Genomic DNA, 17,222 nt, shown 5'->3' with positions numbered 1-17,222 from the left:
TGAACTGCAACGGGGGCTGCAACGCAGGGCCGGGCCTACGTTGGTTGAAAGACCGCGCCAGAACCCGTTTGGAGCACAACGCCAGAGTCTCGGGTCTACCGTTAGCGTTACACTTGTTCAGCCACTGCGATACATAACCCACTTCATGAGTTGACGAGGTTACAACAAACGTTCCATTTCTGCTTTTAGTTTTAATCCCACGACTGTCGCAGAGCAGCTGGTGCACACAGTGAGGGTATTATTAACGTGTTCACTGTGTGGTCATCGGGATGATGTCATTCCCGAAAGGGGAAACTTATCAGGGTAGCTTTACTTTGTGTTGATGCTCAGTCAATAAACAGGCAAGCCTGGGCTGGGTACAATCAATTAATGAGTCGTATTCTGTGCTCGTGAGCAGATAGTGTATAGTGATATATTTGTAAGTTGTTAATGGTGAGTGTGTACTAGAGAGGTAGCATGCCATGCTGTGTAAGTGTAATTGTAAAGCCATTTTGTTGGACATTTCACCGAAACTACCATATTTTGCGTATCTATGGTGAAGACCATCCTACAGACAAAACGGTGCTGGACAGATTCAAGTCTTGTGTAGCTGTGATTTGATATACATGTATGAATGCTCTAAGCGCCTCTATAGTCCCGTGTTGCACCTGAATGTACGGCATACTAGACAAATTCATGACCTTACAAATTAATGTTTGTGATCTAATTCTAAACATGGTCTTTGAAATATCATCTTTGAGACTGATTCAATGTCTTCTCCCATTCAGTTATCTATTTCCACACTCACATTAAACTTAAAAAGAATAGACCTCTCGTCTACAAACAGAGTCCATATCCACAGTTTGTTTATCTTCAATTGCTGTATTCATGATTCATTTCGCTATAGACATTAAGAAATTGTAGACCTCAATAGATGTGGAAAGCAACACAATTTTACCCTACAGCAATGAAATGGAGATATGTGCTCAAAATGAGCTCTTTTATTCCATGTTTGATCCAAGCCTTGGGTGTGATAAATTCACACAACTTTTTCTGAATTCTTGGCAGTGTGATGTCATTCAGACAAATCTGTCAAGCATACAATGTATTTTTTAATTTATTCATGAATTTCTGTTCAGAAAAGTTGCATAGACCTTATATTAATAAGTTGTGGGGAGGAGAATAACATTGAGTTATGATGACCACAGTTGTACTGACTATTTCAAACTTCATTGAATTGTGATATGCTCAGAGAGTTTATTGTCTTTCCTGTTCACATCGTTGTGTTTTTTCGTGCTTGCACCATCGTAGCAGTCACATGACATCTGAGAAATCCGGAACGTCTTGTGACAGAAGTGACAATGGGGGTGTTCCACAAGTGCCAGTTTGTGCTGGATTTCGACGCCAGCAGGGTGAGCTACAAAGTGCGCCAGGGGCTGAAGAACAAGATTTTGCAGGATGGCGGAATGATAGGCTACACAGTATCACGGAAGGTAATGATGATATTACTGGCCACTTACAATGTACATATTGTACATAGTGCACAGGTCCATCTTTCAGTGCTCAATCATGGCGCTTCAGTAAAAACACTCTAACAAAACATAAGAGAGCAAGGAAAAAAGTAACAAACAAAGTGACAAGCAAAAAAAAGACCACATTTCTCCTTGACGTAGAAGATTACAGTCATGTATCATAATGGCTAGAAATGCAAGAGGAACAAATACGTTTTCAGTTTGGATATGAATGTTTCTGTGAATGAAAATTGATTTAATGAGTGTATTATAGATGGTGTTAAGGTACAGTTTGAATTAAGTTCACTTCAAATGGTAGCAAGCAATTTGCCATTGCTCCATCAAGTGCGGAGTCAAGTTTTATCGTGTTTGTTTTTTGTTTTTTTGCTTATTTGACCCTTATCCCATCGGTTCTTTTTATCAGAATTGCGATGCTGTACATAATATATTTGATATTGGATGAAGATTTGCTTATTGTATCATATGTTCATGTATATCAAGAACCCAAAAATCATAGTGATTCAAGGATATAAATGCTATAGAATTTAATAGGATTAAATATAAAAGCGTAGGATCCATAAACTGCCAGGGTGGTCCTCGCAGGCTTTCAGCATGTTGCTGCAACATGCTCAAAGTCTTGTGCAAACATCCTCAAATCTATGGATGCAACATCCTCAAAAAGCCAATGTTGCAACATCCTCAAAAAGCCAGCAACATGTTGCAATATCCTCAAGAATGTGCAACAAGCTCAAAATAAAATGTATTCATACATGTGGAAAACATGTGCAAAATATAATAAGCATCAAACTACCTGGTACTTAGATATTTGTGTACATTAACATGAGAGAGAACATTACATGTAAGCAGCACAAAGAGAGATAAGCTGCGGAATATTGTGTACTACAGCTTGTGATGTGTGCTCCTCACACATGTATTTCTGCAATATCCTCAGATTCTGAGCTTGCAACATGCTCAAATTTAAAGTTGTGGACCACCCTGAACCGCTGCAGTAAACATCCTACAGGTTTAACACTATGGGCTCTTGAGTGTAGAATCTACACCACTGCCCTGTTCGTTTTGATAAAAAACAGTAGACAATTTTTTTTTCTCACATTTTTGATATAATACCTTTTCACAGTACTAACAGAGCTAAACTAGGCCATGCTTCAAGCCACAGAGCCCATTCAAGGTTGTTTTAAAAATCAAATCAGTGGTTTCCTGTGTGGTTTTCTCTCAACATACTTTCAATGCAACTCTATTTCATCTCATTAAACTCCACAAAAATGATTTGCAATATGTACAGTACCCGTACCTACAAACCTCTAGGGTGAAGTATCAATTTACAATATATTGTGGAAAGTGTAGTAACCACTATCTGTGCCAATCAAGAATATATGTATGCACAATATTGCACATCTTAAGCCAATAACAAAGTATGTAAGTTGCCAAACATCTAAAGCCCCCCCCCCCAAAAAAAAAAAAAAAAAAATCCTGTTTGCCTTTCCACCACCAACAGCCCAATAAATATGATCCATAGGAATCAAGTGTTAAAGTGAGTTTAATAGTTATCTTCGTTACGAGCACAGGTCTTTATCACTCATGGTTGCTTCGTTCTACAAGTGAATCGTTACACAATGATTCCAAAGTTTCCCAGTCTGTTGATTTTGTGAACTTAAAGCCATCACTCCTTGAATTATAAGAGGCTACTGTGTTACATTTTATATGCTAGTTTTCTTTTTCCGCCTTGATCTGCAAGTTCCTGGGAGTTTAGGAATGTGGGAAACAACAAAAGGTATCCATCATTTAAATAATATTTCCCTGGCCTGCAAGGCCAAAGGGCTAGGGAGGGAGTCATGTAAGAATATAAAGAAAATGTATTTACCTTTTAGGCTTCTTTCTTTCTTTCTTCTTCCTTTTCTATTTTTTCCCATAGCACTTCTTAAAGAGACATTTCATGTGATAATGTGCTGTATAGATATTGTGAATTATTAATTATTAATCTCTTTCTCTCACTGGCGGCAGAACTGTGACAGTGCAGTTTGGTGAATGCCCACCATGTGTGTCTTTTGTGGTTTTGATTGATTGAATTATAGTCTATTGTCCACAGTGGAAATTTTTTAATCAAAAGAATAAAGTTACATTCAAGTAGACACAAACACTTTACCCAGACTTGAACTGAAACTGAAACATACTGACATTCAACACAACACCATCACAACTTGATGCATTTAACCAACATTAACAATTATGGCAGGGACTGCTAGCATACAAGAGTGATTTTTGTACAATAATCTGGCCTATCACAATGTTCATTAATATAATTTTTTTCTGTAAAGGTATGATATATATGAATAAATCATAATGGTTTATATCCCACCATAGAACCAAAACAGAACAGTTTCACAGGTAAGAGCCAGCAGGGCGAGGGAATGGATCATGCAAAATATTCCCACATAGAAGGATTTGAAATGGTATCAGAAAAGGTCATAAGCTGCTAACTTTGTGGAACACTGACAACCTCCATTAATTTCGGAATTTAAAATTCTGTGGTTGTAGAGTTCCGACATCAAAAGTGGCAGTCTGTTAATGTTATGGTCAGTCAAAGACCTTTAAAAACATGACCCTTAGGCTCTAAACTGTACTGTCCATAGTAGACATTTTGTCAGCATCACCGCCAACAAAAGACAGCATTGGCATTTACATGAATTCATTGTGTGCTACTTTCTCAGCTGAATCACATTTTCCATACAAGTCACAAGTCATTGCTTTATTCAAATGTAAAATTTAAACAAAGTTTAAACAGATTTATTCTATTCAGTCGACTACATGTATTATAACTTCATTGTTCTGCAATTTTGTAGTGTTTACCATCCATACGACAGTGTTTTCCCAGCAGAGAGCATAAATTGTAAACCCAGAAACATTTGCAGCATGAAATTTTCGCGAATCTCCACTGGCACTCAATGCCTTGTGAAGACGAACACTTTTGTGTGCATTTTACTTTTGCAAATCTTGGCTCCTTGCAAAACTTGTGAAAGCTTTTATTTATGCATGCAAATATGTCTGGTTTTACAGTGGACTTAACAAAATATTCTGCCCATGGGCAAACACAATAAATGTTCCACTATCATGTAGTCTTGTTTATCCAACCCCTGACTGGTATTTGACAAACCCCACACTTCAGTTGAGTTTATTATGTATGGTTACATATAGATATCTTCATGTATTTTGTGTTCCAGACTACCCACATGGTTATTGATGAGGGTTCCAAGGCCAGTTTCAGCTACAAAACTCGTAAGGCCCAGAAACTTAACATCCCCATCGTAGGGATGTCGTACATCGACGACTGTCTGTCATCCTCGAGGCTCCTTAACCCAGCCTCGTACCTCATCGTGGATACACAGGCCCAGGCCGGCTTTGGACTTGGCAAGATTGTTGGTGAGCATGTCTAAAGGAAGTGCCTTTACAAATACAGTCCGACCTCTCCTATCCAGCTTCCTTTTATCCAGATCTCTCTTTTATCCGGATGCGATCTTGGCGAGATTTTTATTTAATTTTTTTTTTTTGGTCATTCTCATAATTATTGGGGAAAGGGGGATTTCAAACTCAAACAAAATTCCTACACAAACTCACATGAATTACATATTATTCTCAACAAAATAAACATACATTTACATCTTATTTTCATCTAAATAACATGCATTCAGACATTCACTACCCCCAAATCAGCGCAAGAACATGGACCGAAAACTTTTCATTATCAGGGCATGGCACAGGCGATCGTTTTTCGGCAGCTGCATGTATTAAACATTGAGTCTCCCATATCCGGCCAAATCCCTTATCCGGATTAGTGCTGGTCCCAACTTGTCCGGATATCAGAGATCGGACTGTACAGTATTCAATCACAGGCGGCCCCTTCACCTCATGGCTCCTACAGTACTTTGAACAATTTACATCAGTTGCAGTTACCATGACTACAGCAGCTGGACTGCAGCCAATCATCATTGATAATTTGAGTTGTTACCATTGAAAAATGATGGTATATAAATTTCTAAAGCACAGAATCTATTATACAGTGAACTTGTGCTGCAAGAACTCCTGATGACTGCCTCTTATTTGGGCATAATGATACAAAAACAGCAAACATTCATATGGGTGTACCCCTGGGGGGCATTTCATGAAGCGTTTGGTGAGACATTCTTTTTTTTTTGACTAACTTTTATAAGTTACTGAAATCCTTGCATCTGATTGGCTAAGAGCAAATTTGTCGGACAAAGTGCTTTATTAATTTGTCATATTACAGCCGCTCTGTGGTGCTTTCTTAGCCCAAGTTTCGAACATTTGATAATGTCAGTAAATGAGCTGTAACCAAGTCTGAAATCTTCAGCCATAGGTTTTGGAAGTTTTGTTGATGCACTTGACTCATTTACAAATACATTGTACAATGTATCTTGCTTTTTTCCTGTCAGAGTGCTTCAGAATATCTTTCAAAAAGTTGCAAACTGTTAAAGGGACTGTGCAGTACTGGTTGAGGTGAGGATTCAGGTTTATAACATTTTTTTGTGAGATAATGAGAAACCTCTTTAATATGAAATTTGAAATATGAAAGAGCATGTACATTGTAATTCAAAGAAGGATTCAGTGTTTATTTGATGAAATTTGGCCTTGAAATGGCTGAGATATTCAAAATAGCGATCCTACTGAAATTGACAGGTCATGACTTTTATTAGGATCTCTTTGTTTTTCGTTGTTTTTTGATATCTACACTATCTCAGTCATTTCTAAACTGATTTTCATCAAATAAACTTTTGATTCCCCTTAGAATTGTATGCTCTTCAACATTTCAAAGAGTGGTTTCTGAATATCCTGCAAAACGTTACAAGCTGAATCCTCACCTCAACCAGTACTGAACAGTTCCTTTAATGCATCACTGTGACTCTTAGCAGACCCCCACCCCCTTGTGTATTGGTGTACATAGCGCAATTTTTCTCTTTCATCCAGGCATTGGACAGAAGAAGGACCGTAAGACTGTGATTAGGAAGAGGCCGTTACATGTGGATCTCTTTTCCGTCAAGTAAGTCATACCCAGGCAAACTGGAGGAGGTTTATTCTTCTGGGTAAATAGTGAGATACGATCATGAGAGTATTACAAAAACCACAAGCATTGGCATCACCGCAGTGCTGGTGACACGAAATATGTTCCCACAATACTTGCTCTGGTCTTATATTATCCAAGGACTGTGGGTTAGGATTAGGGTTTTAGTTAGAGTTCTTAATGTGAGGATTAGTATTAAGGTTACATTGTACAATGTATGTTTATGTTTATACATAGAATTTATGTTTGGGCTGAGCGTGCAGATATTTTTTTTTGTGAGCAATTGTCACAGGAGCAAATGTTATGAAACCGCTATACTGGGCTACAGTTTCATGAGAATTTTTGTTTGTTTGTTTGTTTGTTTGAACAAATAAATTATTAGCCATATTGTAGAATATTGAACAGTGTATCAATGTGAGCATATTTCATAACTAGGAGCATTAGCCATCACAGTGCGGAGCTACATTTTAATAATTCAATTTTTTGTAAAAAGTTTTACATTGTTTGCCATGTGGTGGAATATTAAATAGTCGTGTGTCAACATAATGCTTGATAGTTTCAGGTTTCATCATGTTACATATTAACCCTTTACATGCTGCATTTTAATACTCACTTCCAATGGAGCGTCATGTTCTTCTTTTTCCATTTTCAGCCCTCAGTTTTTACTTCACATCAGCTTACAGCACACTTAACTAAAACTACTAACCTGGTATCGTATGTGTAAGTCATGCACGTGGAACTAGCATTGTGCGATTAGGGTCTTACGCTAAAAACTATGTGCTGGGTTGCTCTCACACAGACTTGCTGAGAGATATGCAAAGCATTTTTCTTCAAAGAACGAGTATGTAAAATTTATCACCTTTATTAGGGGGTTTGTTGAGACAAATATAATACCCTCATGATTTGGAACCTGTAACTTCCCATGATAACAATAACAATAATGATAATGGTAATAATAAATAACATATAGCATGTAATACTGGTATTTCTAAGTGCCCTAAAACAAAACAAAGAACGTAAATGAAGATACAGCACATAATTACCAATATTGTGATATACACATAACGATATAAGGTACAACTGTACTTCTTCAAATGTGTTTTCTTTGATCACAGAATATATTCAAACCATGGACTGTTCTATTACTCTTTTCATTTGTCTTACCTTGTAGAGTCTATCCCTGGAATTCAGGGGAATCCCCAAATTTTCCAGGAGAAGGAGGCTATCATCTTGCCAGGAGTGTTCTCCTTGATGTAAGTATCTTTTAACCCCTTCAGGACTGGCTTCTTAAAACAATTATTGACGTTGCAAACAGATTGGTGTTAACGGTAATGTGTGAGCTAACCTCAACCACTACTTAATCTTCCTGTTTATAGCCCCCCCCCCCCTTTTGACTCTTTAGAAAATAATTAAAGAAAAAAAGGAAAAAATAGAAATAATGCAAACAAAAAACATGACTTTCGGGGATTCTGTCTGGAGATTCTTTCCACCAAAGCAAGAGGTATGGGTTGCCGTTGTCCTATTCTGAGGTCGGAGCTGCAGCCCCTCCACACTAAAAAAAAAAAATGTTCTGTGGCCCCTGTCACGCATCTATGATTGTTAAGCTACCATGAGGAAGGGTGGAGACTTATAAATTTGGAGGTTACTGTGTATATAACTCCTTCATTGATGATTATAGCCAAATAGATAATATGCTGCAGAAGTCTGGAATTTGTGGAATGTTTTCCTCCAGGTATGTGCAACTCTTTAGCATGCACCACATGTAATTATAATTATTTAGTATCACATTCCTTTTTTTCCCTCTTTCTTTTGTTAACAGTCCATTAAGGATGAGAAGAGTGGTAGGCGCAATTTCTACCAGCTAGAGTTGCATGCCGCTGAGAAGAAGGCTGGAGAAAGAAGTGAGGATGAACCAGACTCTGCCTACCGCTTCAGAGTGTTTTCTCACTATGGGGATGTGAGTGAGCTGAAGGTAAGGTTTTTCTATGGTCTTCTGTTTTGCAGATAGCATACCTCCCCTTTTTGTGGTTGCACTATATATGCCGAATATTTCAAGAGGTTTTTATTTTTGCGAATTTCACAAGTCGGGTGCTCTTCATAAATTTAAAAACACACAAAAGTACTGACTCTGATCCTGACATGAATATGACATGCACGCATTTGGGAAAAATTAGTCTCGCTAAATATTGATTGTGTGCAGTATACTGTTTGATGGCCCTTGCTATAAAGTTATGTACATGCTATATGTTTGAGGAACTTGCACAATAAAGCTATGTTTGTGTATTTGCTTGATTGTAGTGACTGAAGGATAGATAGATAGATAGGTAGATAGATAGATAGATAGATAGATAGATAGATAGATAGATAGATACATTGTAGATAGATAGATGGATAGTTTGATCTATAGATAGATAGATAGTTACCATGTTATATAGATAGTCACCAAAGATAGATTCGATGCTTTATTGATTAATTAATTGATTGATTAATTAATCAAACCAGTCTTCACTCTTCCTCTTTTTCTTTTCAAAGATGTGATCTGCAGCATTCTGAAGTAGTTCTTTCAAGTCATCCCAGGCTGATTCACAGTCAGGGATTTTTTCCTCTAAGAAACTTTCTAATGCAAGTTTCTTTTTGTTAGTTAGGTGGGTATCAAGTTTGCAGGGGGGTCTTGCACATTTCTTCCTTGACTTAATCACTATACTGCATTTACACAGCAATAGCCTGTGGTCCGTAAAGCAGTCTGCAGAAGGATTGACCTTGGTGACCCTGATGAACTGTCTTGCTTGTGAATTGGCAAGAACATGGTCCAACTGATGCCAATGTTTCGAGCGTGGGTGTTGCCAAGTGTTTTTGAGCCGATTTTTCAGCTGGAACATAGTACCCATTACTGAAAGCTTCATCCGGGTGCAGAACTCTAATAGCATGAGGCCGTTAGAGTTCATGTGTCCTACTCCATGCCTGCCTATGACTGATGGCCAGGACTCCCAGTCTTTACCAACACGAGCATTGAAGTCACCAAGCACAATAATGCCATCTCCTTTGGCACTGGTGATACACTCGCCGAGCTGCTCATAAAATTGTTCTTTCTCGAGTTCTGGTCGTTGCATTGTAGGTCCATAGACGCTGATTAATGTGAGATGGACATTGTTCTTCAGCTGGACATGAGCTGTCATGATCCTATCGGAGATGGGTACTGGGTTGATGTGACTAAATTTGTTAGAAACAGCAAATCCCACTCCTGCAGTTTTGTCTTTTCCTCCACTCCAATATATTGTGTGACTTCTTTCCTTAACGTTTCCAGCACCTGGACGACGCACCTCACTAAGTGCACAAATGTCAACATCTGCTTCCTCCAGAGCTCGGCAGATAATAGCTGTAGCTCTTTCCGGTCGTACGGAATTAACACTGTCATTGGTTGTACGAACGTTCCAAGCTGCTAGATTAAACACTTGATGATCAAGAGCAAGAGATTCAGAAACTCTTGAAGGAAAAACGGAAAACTGGTGATGTAAAAGGGCTAAGAGAAGAAATTCGAAGAATGAAAAATAAGTGGTTTCAACAGAAAGCAGAGGAGGCTGAGAGATATGTTCAGGAAAAGAATCACAGAGAGTTTTACGCAACTCTTAATGCTGTGTATGGTCCCAAATCGAAGAATGTTCATCCGGTCAAGTCAAAGCAGGGTGAGCTCCTGTCTGCTCCTGAAGACATCAAAGACAGATGGGTTGAACACTTTGATGAGCTTCTTAATCAACCGACAAATGTCGACTGGGAGATTCTCAATGAAGTCGATCAACTTCCAACCATTGATGAGTTTGATGATCCTATCTCAATGGATGAACTTGAAACAGCACTCAAGAACACAAAACTGAGAAAGAGTCCGGGCCCAGATGGAATTATTCCAGAGGTCATAGTCCATGGTGGTAGAGTTTTGTGGACTTTCCTGCTGACTCTATTCAATCTGTTCTGGTTTATTGAGAGATTACCTTCTGATCTGACAGATGCAAATATTTCTATCCTTTTTAAGAAAGGTGATCGCAGCTTGTGTGAGAACTATCGTGGCATATCTCTGCTCAGTGTGGTAGGGAAGATTTTTGCAGATGTTATACTTCAGAGACTTCAACGCCTAGCAGAGAAGATTTATCCCGAGTCACAATCTGGCTACAGGAGTAGCAGAAGCACGATTGATGGCATCTTTACACTACGGCAAATAATGGAAAAATGTAAGGAGCAGCGTTGTAACGTACACATTGCTTTTATAGATTTTACCAAAGCTTTTGACTGTGTTAACCGAGATCTTCTTTATGCAATATTACAGAAGCTGGGATGTCCAAAGAAATTTGTACGCATTATCAAGAAACTGTATTCTAATGTACATGCCAGACTCCTTATTAATGGTGAACTTTCGGACTCAATAAACTACAATAGTGGAGTAAAACAAGGTTGTAAATTAGCTCCTACACTTTTTGGAATGTATGCCGCTGTACTCCTCCATCTAGCCTTTAAAGATGTTGATCCTTTCTGCAGTATCAAAGTGCGTTTCAGATATGATGGAGATATTTTTCATCTGCGTCGCCTAAAAGCGAAAACTAAGATACTCACAGATTATATAAGAGAAGCTCAATATGCTGATGATATTGCCATTTTCTGCAATGAGTCTTCTGCATTACAGACTCTTTTATCTGCATACAACACATTATCCCTAAAGATGGGTCTACGAATCAACATTAAGAAGACAGAGACAATGAGTGTGGGAGAGCAAGTTGATTTCTACATTGATGGAAGTAAACTTTGTAGAGTTGACCGTTTCAAATACCTTGGCAGTTATATTACAAAAGACTGTAAAGTAGATGAAGAACTCAAGGCACGCATTCAAGCCGCATCATGTGCAATGGGAAGATTGAGGCAAAGAGTATTTCAGTGCCGGGATCTGACTTCTGAAACAAAACTCAAAGTGTATAATCAATGTGTGACTCCTTTACTGCTATATGGGAGTGAAACATGGACACTCTATCGGCGCCACATAAAGCAGCTCAGGACCATTCAACAACGACACATTAGGTCTATTCTCCACATCAAGTGGGACCACTTTGTCACAAATGATGAAGTATTGGAACAGGCAAAAACACTTGACATTGAAACCACCCTTGTTAAAAATCGACTACGATGGGTTGGTCATGTTGTGCGAATGGAAGCTGCCAGACCTGTCAGGGAGCTCTTTTTTGGAGAGCTTGATGATGGCTCTCGCAGTATAGGACGCCCTCATCTGAGATACAAAGATACAATCAAAGACATTCTGAGGAGAGCCGATGTCCTTCACAACTGGAAAGACCATGTTGATGACAGACATGAATGGCGGAAATTCACTCATGATGTCAGCATGAAAATTGATCATCAGAGGAAGGAGGTTAACAAGTTGAGAAGAGAAAAGCGTCACCAACAACAGTCAAGATGAAAAAATGGACTTTGTTTTGATGTTTCTTTTGAATTTTTGGTAATCTCATCTTGTAAATTGTACTTTGCCCGTGTCGGGATTTAGGCATATATATATATAATTAATCAATCAATTGATTTATTGATTATTTGATGGATTGATTGACAGATGGACAGACAGAAGAAATAGATGTTGTGGTAGTAGGCAGATATAATGATGAACTAGAGGCTATATGGGTTGAAATTAAACTCCGCAACTCTTCAACCGTCCTTGTCGGTGATTATTACCGCCCCCCTAGTTCGGATGTACATTATCAAATGTTGATTGAAGACTCGATATCGAGAGCGTCAAGCGTAGGAAAAGAACTGTATATCTTAGGGGATATGAACTATGACATGCTTTGTAAAACAAAATGTCAGTTTGTGTTGAAGTTATGTCGAACCCATGGATTGAAACAGGTCATTGAAGAACCCACTAGGGTCACAGAGACAACCAAGAGTTTGATTGACATCGTACTAACAAACACACCAAACAATGTTTGTGAGCATAAGGTCATATCTGAGACTATCAGTGATCATAATTTGGTGTATGTTGTACGGAAGCTCTATCGGCCCAAAATGCAGTCGAAAATGGTTACTTTTCGTTGTTTCAAACGATTTAATGCACAATCTTTTTTGCATGATCTTGAAAATTCCCAGTTATTACGTAACTGTTCTGAAACACAGCTAGATATAGACAGTCAATGGAACCTATGGAAACGAACGTTCTTGGCAATTTGTAACAAACATGCTCCTGTTGTCACAATGAGAATGAGAGGGAAGAAAACACAGTGGGTGAACAATAAATATGTGTCTTTGTCACATCAGCGTGACAGATTGAAGTGTAAAGTGGAACGTAGTGGTCTGACTGCAGATTGGAAAGCTTATCGTGTATGCAGAAATCATGTCAATAACTTTCGAATTACATTGAAGAAAGATTATTATGTGTCTAACATTGTTGCAAATAGGAGGAACTCTGCTCAGTTATGGAAGATTTTAAAGGGTCTTACTGGAACCAAGAGTAGGTCATCTGTGGAAAGTCTCAGGATTAAAGGAGAACATGTGTATGATTCCATTCAAATGGTAAATGAACTGAATGAAATATTTGCTTCTTTTGGTGCTATGTCAACGTGTGACCATAATGTACAGAGGAGAGGTGATACCGGTACAGTCAAAATCCACTGTGGGAGTGTCTTTAACTTTGATGATATAGAGTTGAATGATGTGTTAGAACTTATGAATAAGCTTGATATAAAGAAAGCCTCTGGAATTGATGGGATAGACTTGAGATTGTTGAAAATAGCAGCACCAGTTATTCATGTACATTTGACGAGATTTTTTAACCTCTCTCTTGTAACTGGAGTTATTCCTAATGAGTGGAAGGAGGCTAAGGACACCCCAATCCACAAGGGCGGAGACAAACACGATCCGAACAATTATCGCCCTATCTCCGTAATATCGGCAGTCATGAAGATTTTTGAAAGGCTAGTCCACAACCAGCTGCACAACTTTTTTACTGAAAACAACCTTCTTGTGAAAGAACAATCTGGATTCAGAAAAAACCACTCTACTGATACAGTACTTACATACTTCAGTGATTTTTTGTACAGGCACACGGATCGTGGTAAACTAACTGGAGTGGTGTATTTGGACTTGAAGAAAGCCTTTGACTCAGTAGACCATGAACTTTTACTGGGAAAGCTATGTATGTACGGTGTCGGGGGAAATGCATTGAGATGGTTCCATTCATACATGTATATCAGTGGTCGTACACAGCGCACCTCATTAAAGGGGGCTTTGTCGGAAAGTACTAGTGTATGTGTGGGTGTCCCCCAAGGTTCGATACTTGGGTCACTTCTGCTTTCAGTTATGTTAAATGATCTCCCCAATTCAGTAACTAAGTGTGAAGTAATGTTATATGCAGATGACACAGTTCTGTTTTACAGTGGAAATGATGCCCAGGAGATTGAAACCGTAATGAATACTGAATTGTACAATGTAAACCGGTGGTTGAGACAAAATTGTTCGACATTGAATGTTAAGAAAACTCAGTTCATGGTGATAGGAACATCAAGAAAACTGCTATCTGCTGATCGGCTGAAACTTGAAATCGATGGTAATGAATTGGATAGAGTGAGGGAATATAAGTACCTGGGAGTCTGGATGGGTGAATCAATGAGATGGCAAAAGCAAGTTGAAGAATGTTGTAAAAAAATTGCCACACGACTAACATTGCTGAGACGCCTGCGGAAGTACCTAACCGAAAGTAGCGCTAAAATCCTGGCAAACTCATTAATCCTACCATTTTTTGATTATTGTTCTTGTGCATGGTCAAACTGCTCACAAACCCTTAAAGATGTGCTTATCAAACAACACAAGAAAATGGCCAGAGTGGTAAGGAGAGTGGATCACACAGTGCCAACCAACCAGGTGCTTGGAAGGTTACGTTGGATGACGCTTGAAGAGAGGTGGCGTTTGAACACTTGTAAAGCAGTCTTCAAGACACTTCATGGCAACATGCCCGAATATGTGCAAGAACTCATCACGCCTCTTGGTAGCATACATTCATATCGTACGCGAAACACAAGTTATAATGGTCTCATAATTCCACAAGTTAAAACTCAAGCCGGAAAAAAATCGTTTTCACACTATGCATCATGTATTTGGAATCAGCTCCCCGCTGAAGTCCGAAACGCCACTTCTCTTCCAAGCGTTCGTAAGAGCATACATATCTCACTTGGGGTAGAATTCGGGTATCTTTGATATTCCTGTTTAATGTTAAGGTATTTTTTTTTTCTCAAATAATGTGAGTTTGTGTATTATTATTGTCAACGATTAACTTTGCATTTTTTCATTTATATAGAATATTGATATTGTGTTGATGTTATGATGTAAAATGGAATGTCCTTGATTTGTTATTTTGTGTTTGTTGAACTGTTATATTTTGTCATTCTGTTGCAGGGCCCCCTAGGATAACAGTGTTTAAACCACTGATGGGGCTACCCTGGGTAAAGAAAACTGAATAAATAAATAAATAAATAAAAGATTCTGTTATTGACATTGCTCATCTTCTCTTTGACTTTCTCTCCCTCACTCTCCAAACATTTTACATCATCACTCAGATGGTCTGTTGATAATTTATTTGATCATGTTAGTGGTTTTGAAATGACATTTTGGAATATCTGGTATTTGTTTTTTCTTTTTTTTTAAATAACAGAATGAGGAGAGTGGCGTCCGAGAGGGCCGCTATCTGAAGACGAGCGCCGAGGCGGTGGACGTTTTTCGCCAACTCTACGAGCAGCGGATCAAGCCCCCGTGGAAGATGAAGAGGTGCAAGCAAGTCTTCTCCCGGTGGATCGGATCGACGACTTTCAGGAGGGTGAGTCATTGATCTGGCATCCCAAGGATTTGCAACTCCCGTTCCTCTCGCAAGGGGATACAAAAATAGTTTTCCCAATTTGCAGGAACAATAAACAGTACTTGCAAAGTGTGATTCTACACACTGTTCAAGTTGGCTTTTGTAGACAAAGTACAATTGGGTGGAACATTAGAGGTATCTGAAATATGAGATGTAGAGTAAGAAAGTTATGGTAAGTTACAACTTCATATTAGGAGCAACCATATGTGCAAACTGGAAGAGGTGATGTCATCATTTCACATTTGATATTGTACACAAAAGTGTTATAAGAATCATGTTCTTGGTCAATAATTTGGCAACTTCAACCCCTTTTCCCCTAAAAGACGTCTTGTTTACGTTATCAACATTCACAAGACTACTATACAGCTTATTTCTATCAGTTTGACGTCAGTAAAGGAATTATGCGAGTGAAGATTTGGGCACAGATCATAGGGAAGTGTGAGAATATTGTATAAGATTATACAAATTTTCTAAATTACCAAATGAAAATAATATTTATAAGATGTGCTGAACATCTTGCTACCATATTATCATTTTTTTTCCCATTACGTCTTAATTAAGAGATGTCAATTTGTGGGAATTACAAAATGATCTTTTAATTTCTGATTTCACTTTAAAAGATTCTATGGGACTGATCACAAGCTACAGGGAGAATAGTGTTTGGGGAAAAAAAAAATCTATAACTTCAGGGAAATGTAACTTGAGAGATCTTTTGATGTCCTTTTATATACGACTAGACCAAGTTTGAGGCTGGATCCCTGGGGAGCGAGAAACTGGAGCTGGAGGTGTGTGCCATGGTGGAGCAAATCTGGCAAGAGGCGGTCGGTCAGCTGACGGAGATCTTGGCTGGCCCCATGGAGAGGGTCTCCCTGGAAAAGGTGGGTGGTCAGAATAGGGGGGCGAAATAGTTGGCGGTCAGCCCACGGGCTTAGGCCTCTCCACCACAGCCATCCTAGTCTAGTGTGATATTACTATTCTAAATCCACAAACAGGACTTCAGCATTTGTTTCATGATGATGTTTGAATGATTATCATTAGTTGTTTGCTTGGTTTTTTTTAATTTAGAATAACAATGTTTCACTGGAATTGGGTGAATGGTATACAAACAGATCCCACATCAACGAATTTTTAACGAAGTCCTTCAGCTTATAAGGCTGCTCCCCCCCCCCCCCCTTTCTTTTTCCCGTCTACATCTTAATTTACTTTAAGGACAAAACTGCATTGTCCAGAAAGTGCAAAAAAAAAAGACTGTAACACATGTTATTTTGGTGAACAACAGAAAGCACAGAAATGAGAAGAAAAAATGTTACAAATTGAGAATACACCCTGAGAGAGAGAGAGTTGTTTCAATCCAGAGTTGCAATACCAAGGCAGAGATTACCAACAAGTTGTGCAAACTTAGGCAACTACAGAATACAACAAAAGCAATCTGTACATTGTCAATCAGTAATCATTCCTTCAACATAGAAACTGGAAGATCATCAGTACATGTTGTATAGGCCTTTGTGTAGCTTGTTATCGTGAATTTTTAGTTTTTGTTTTGATAAAGGGAAATGCGGGGAAGCAGTTACTACCTATACAATTTTGTTTTTATTATGAAAGTCCGAAAGTTACGTGTTCATCACCCCAGAGCTGTGTTGATATAGATTCTGAATACATGTCATACAATAAATAAATAAAATGAAAGAGTGAATATCATTCTTGGGGTAGTGTGGCCTCATTGAATGATTCATTCAATGATTTGTTT

General features: G+C 38.5%; 2 protein-coding genes and 1 long non-coding RNA gene across 3 annotated transcripts in view; all 3 read left to right on the top strand.

The window, feature by feature from the left end:
- Positions 1-1,249: 1,249 nt before the first annotated feature.
- On the top strand, positions 1,250-4,942 carry LOC139728530 (uncharacterized). The gene is made up of 2 exons (XM_071639466.1): positions 1,250-1,472; positions 4,730-4,942. Exons 1-2 carry the CDS (start codon positions 1,341-1,343, stop codon positions 4,940-4,942), a joined length of 345 nt encoding a protein of 114 aa, XP_071495567.1. The 5' UTR covers positions 1,250-1,340.
- A 1,340-nt stretch (positions 4,943-6,282) lies between these two features.
- On the top strand, positions 6,283-15,430 carry LOC139728501 (uncharacterized). The gene is made up of 4 exons (XR_011710812.1): positions 6,283-6,564; positions 7,757-7,838; positions 8,405-8,557; positions 15,275-15,430. It is a non-coding gene; the product is annotated as an uncharacterized lncRNA (long non-coding RNA).
- A 249-nt stretch (positions 15,431-15,679) lies between these two features.
- The window catches only part of LOC139728529 (uncharacterized), a 78,455-nt gene continuing 76,912 nt past the window's right edge, over positions 15,680-17,222 (top strand). The window contains exons 1-2 of the mRNA XM_071639465.1: positions 15,680-15,697; positions 16,213-16,353. Coding sequence (XP_071495566.1) covers positions 15,680-15,697; positions 16,213-16,353 — 159 coding nt within the window. The remainder of the gene's footprint in view (positions 15,698-16,212; positions 16,354-17,222) is intronic.

The sequence above is a fragment of the Diadema antillarum genome, unplaced genomic scaffold (assembly GCF_040938485.1).
Source record: "Diadema antillarum isolate AM-2024a unplaced genomic scaffold, OU_Dant_1.0 seq00000182_RagTag, whole genome shotgun sequence".
NCBI lineage: Eukaryota > Metazoa > Echinodermata > Echinoidea > Diadematoida > Diadematidae > Diadema > Diadema antillarum.
Note: the sequence above shows the minus strand (reverse complement) of the source record. Positions and strands in the feature narration are given on the sequence as shown.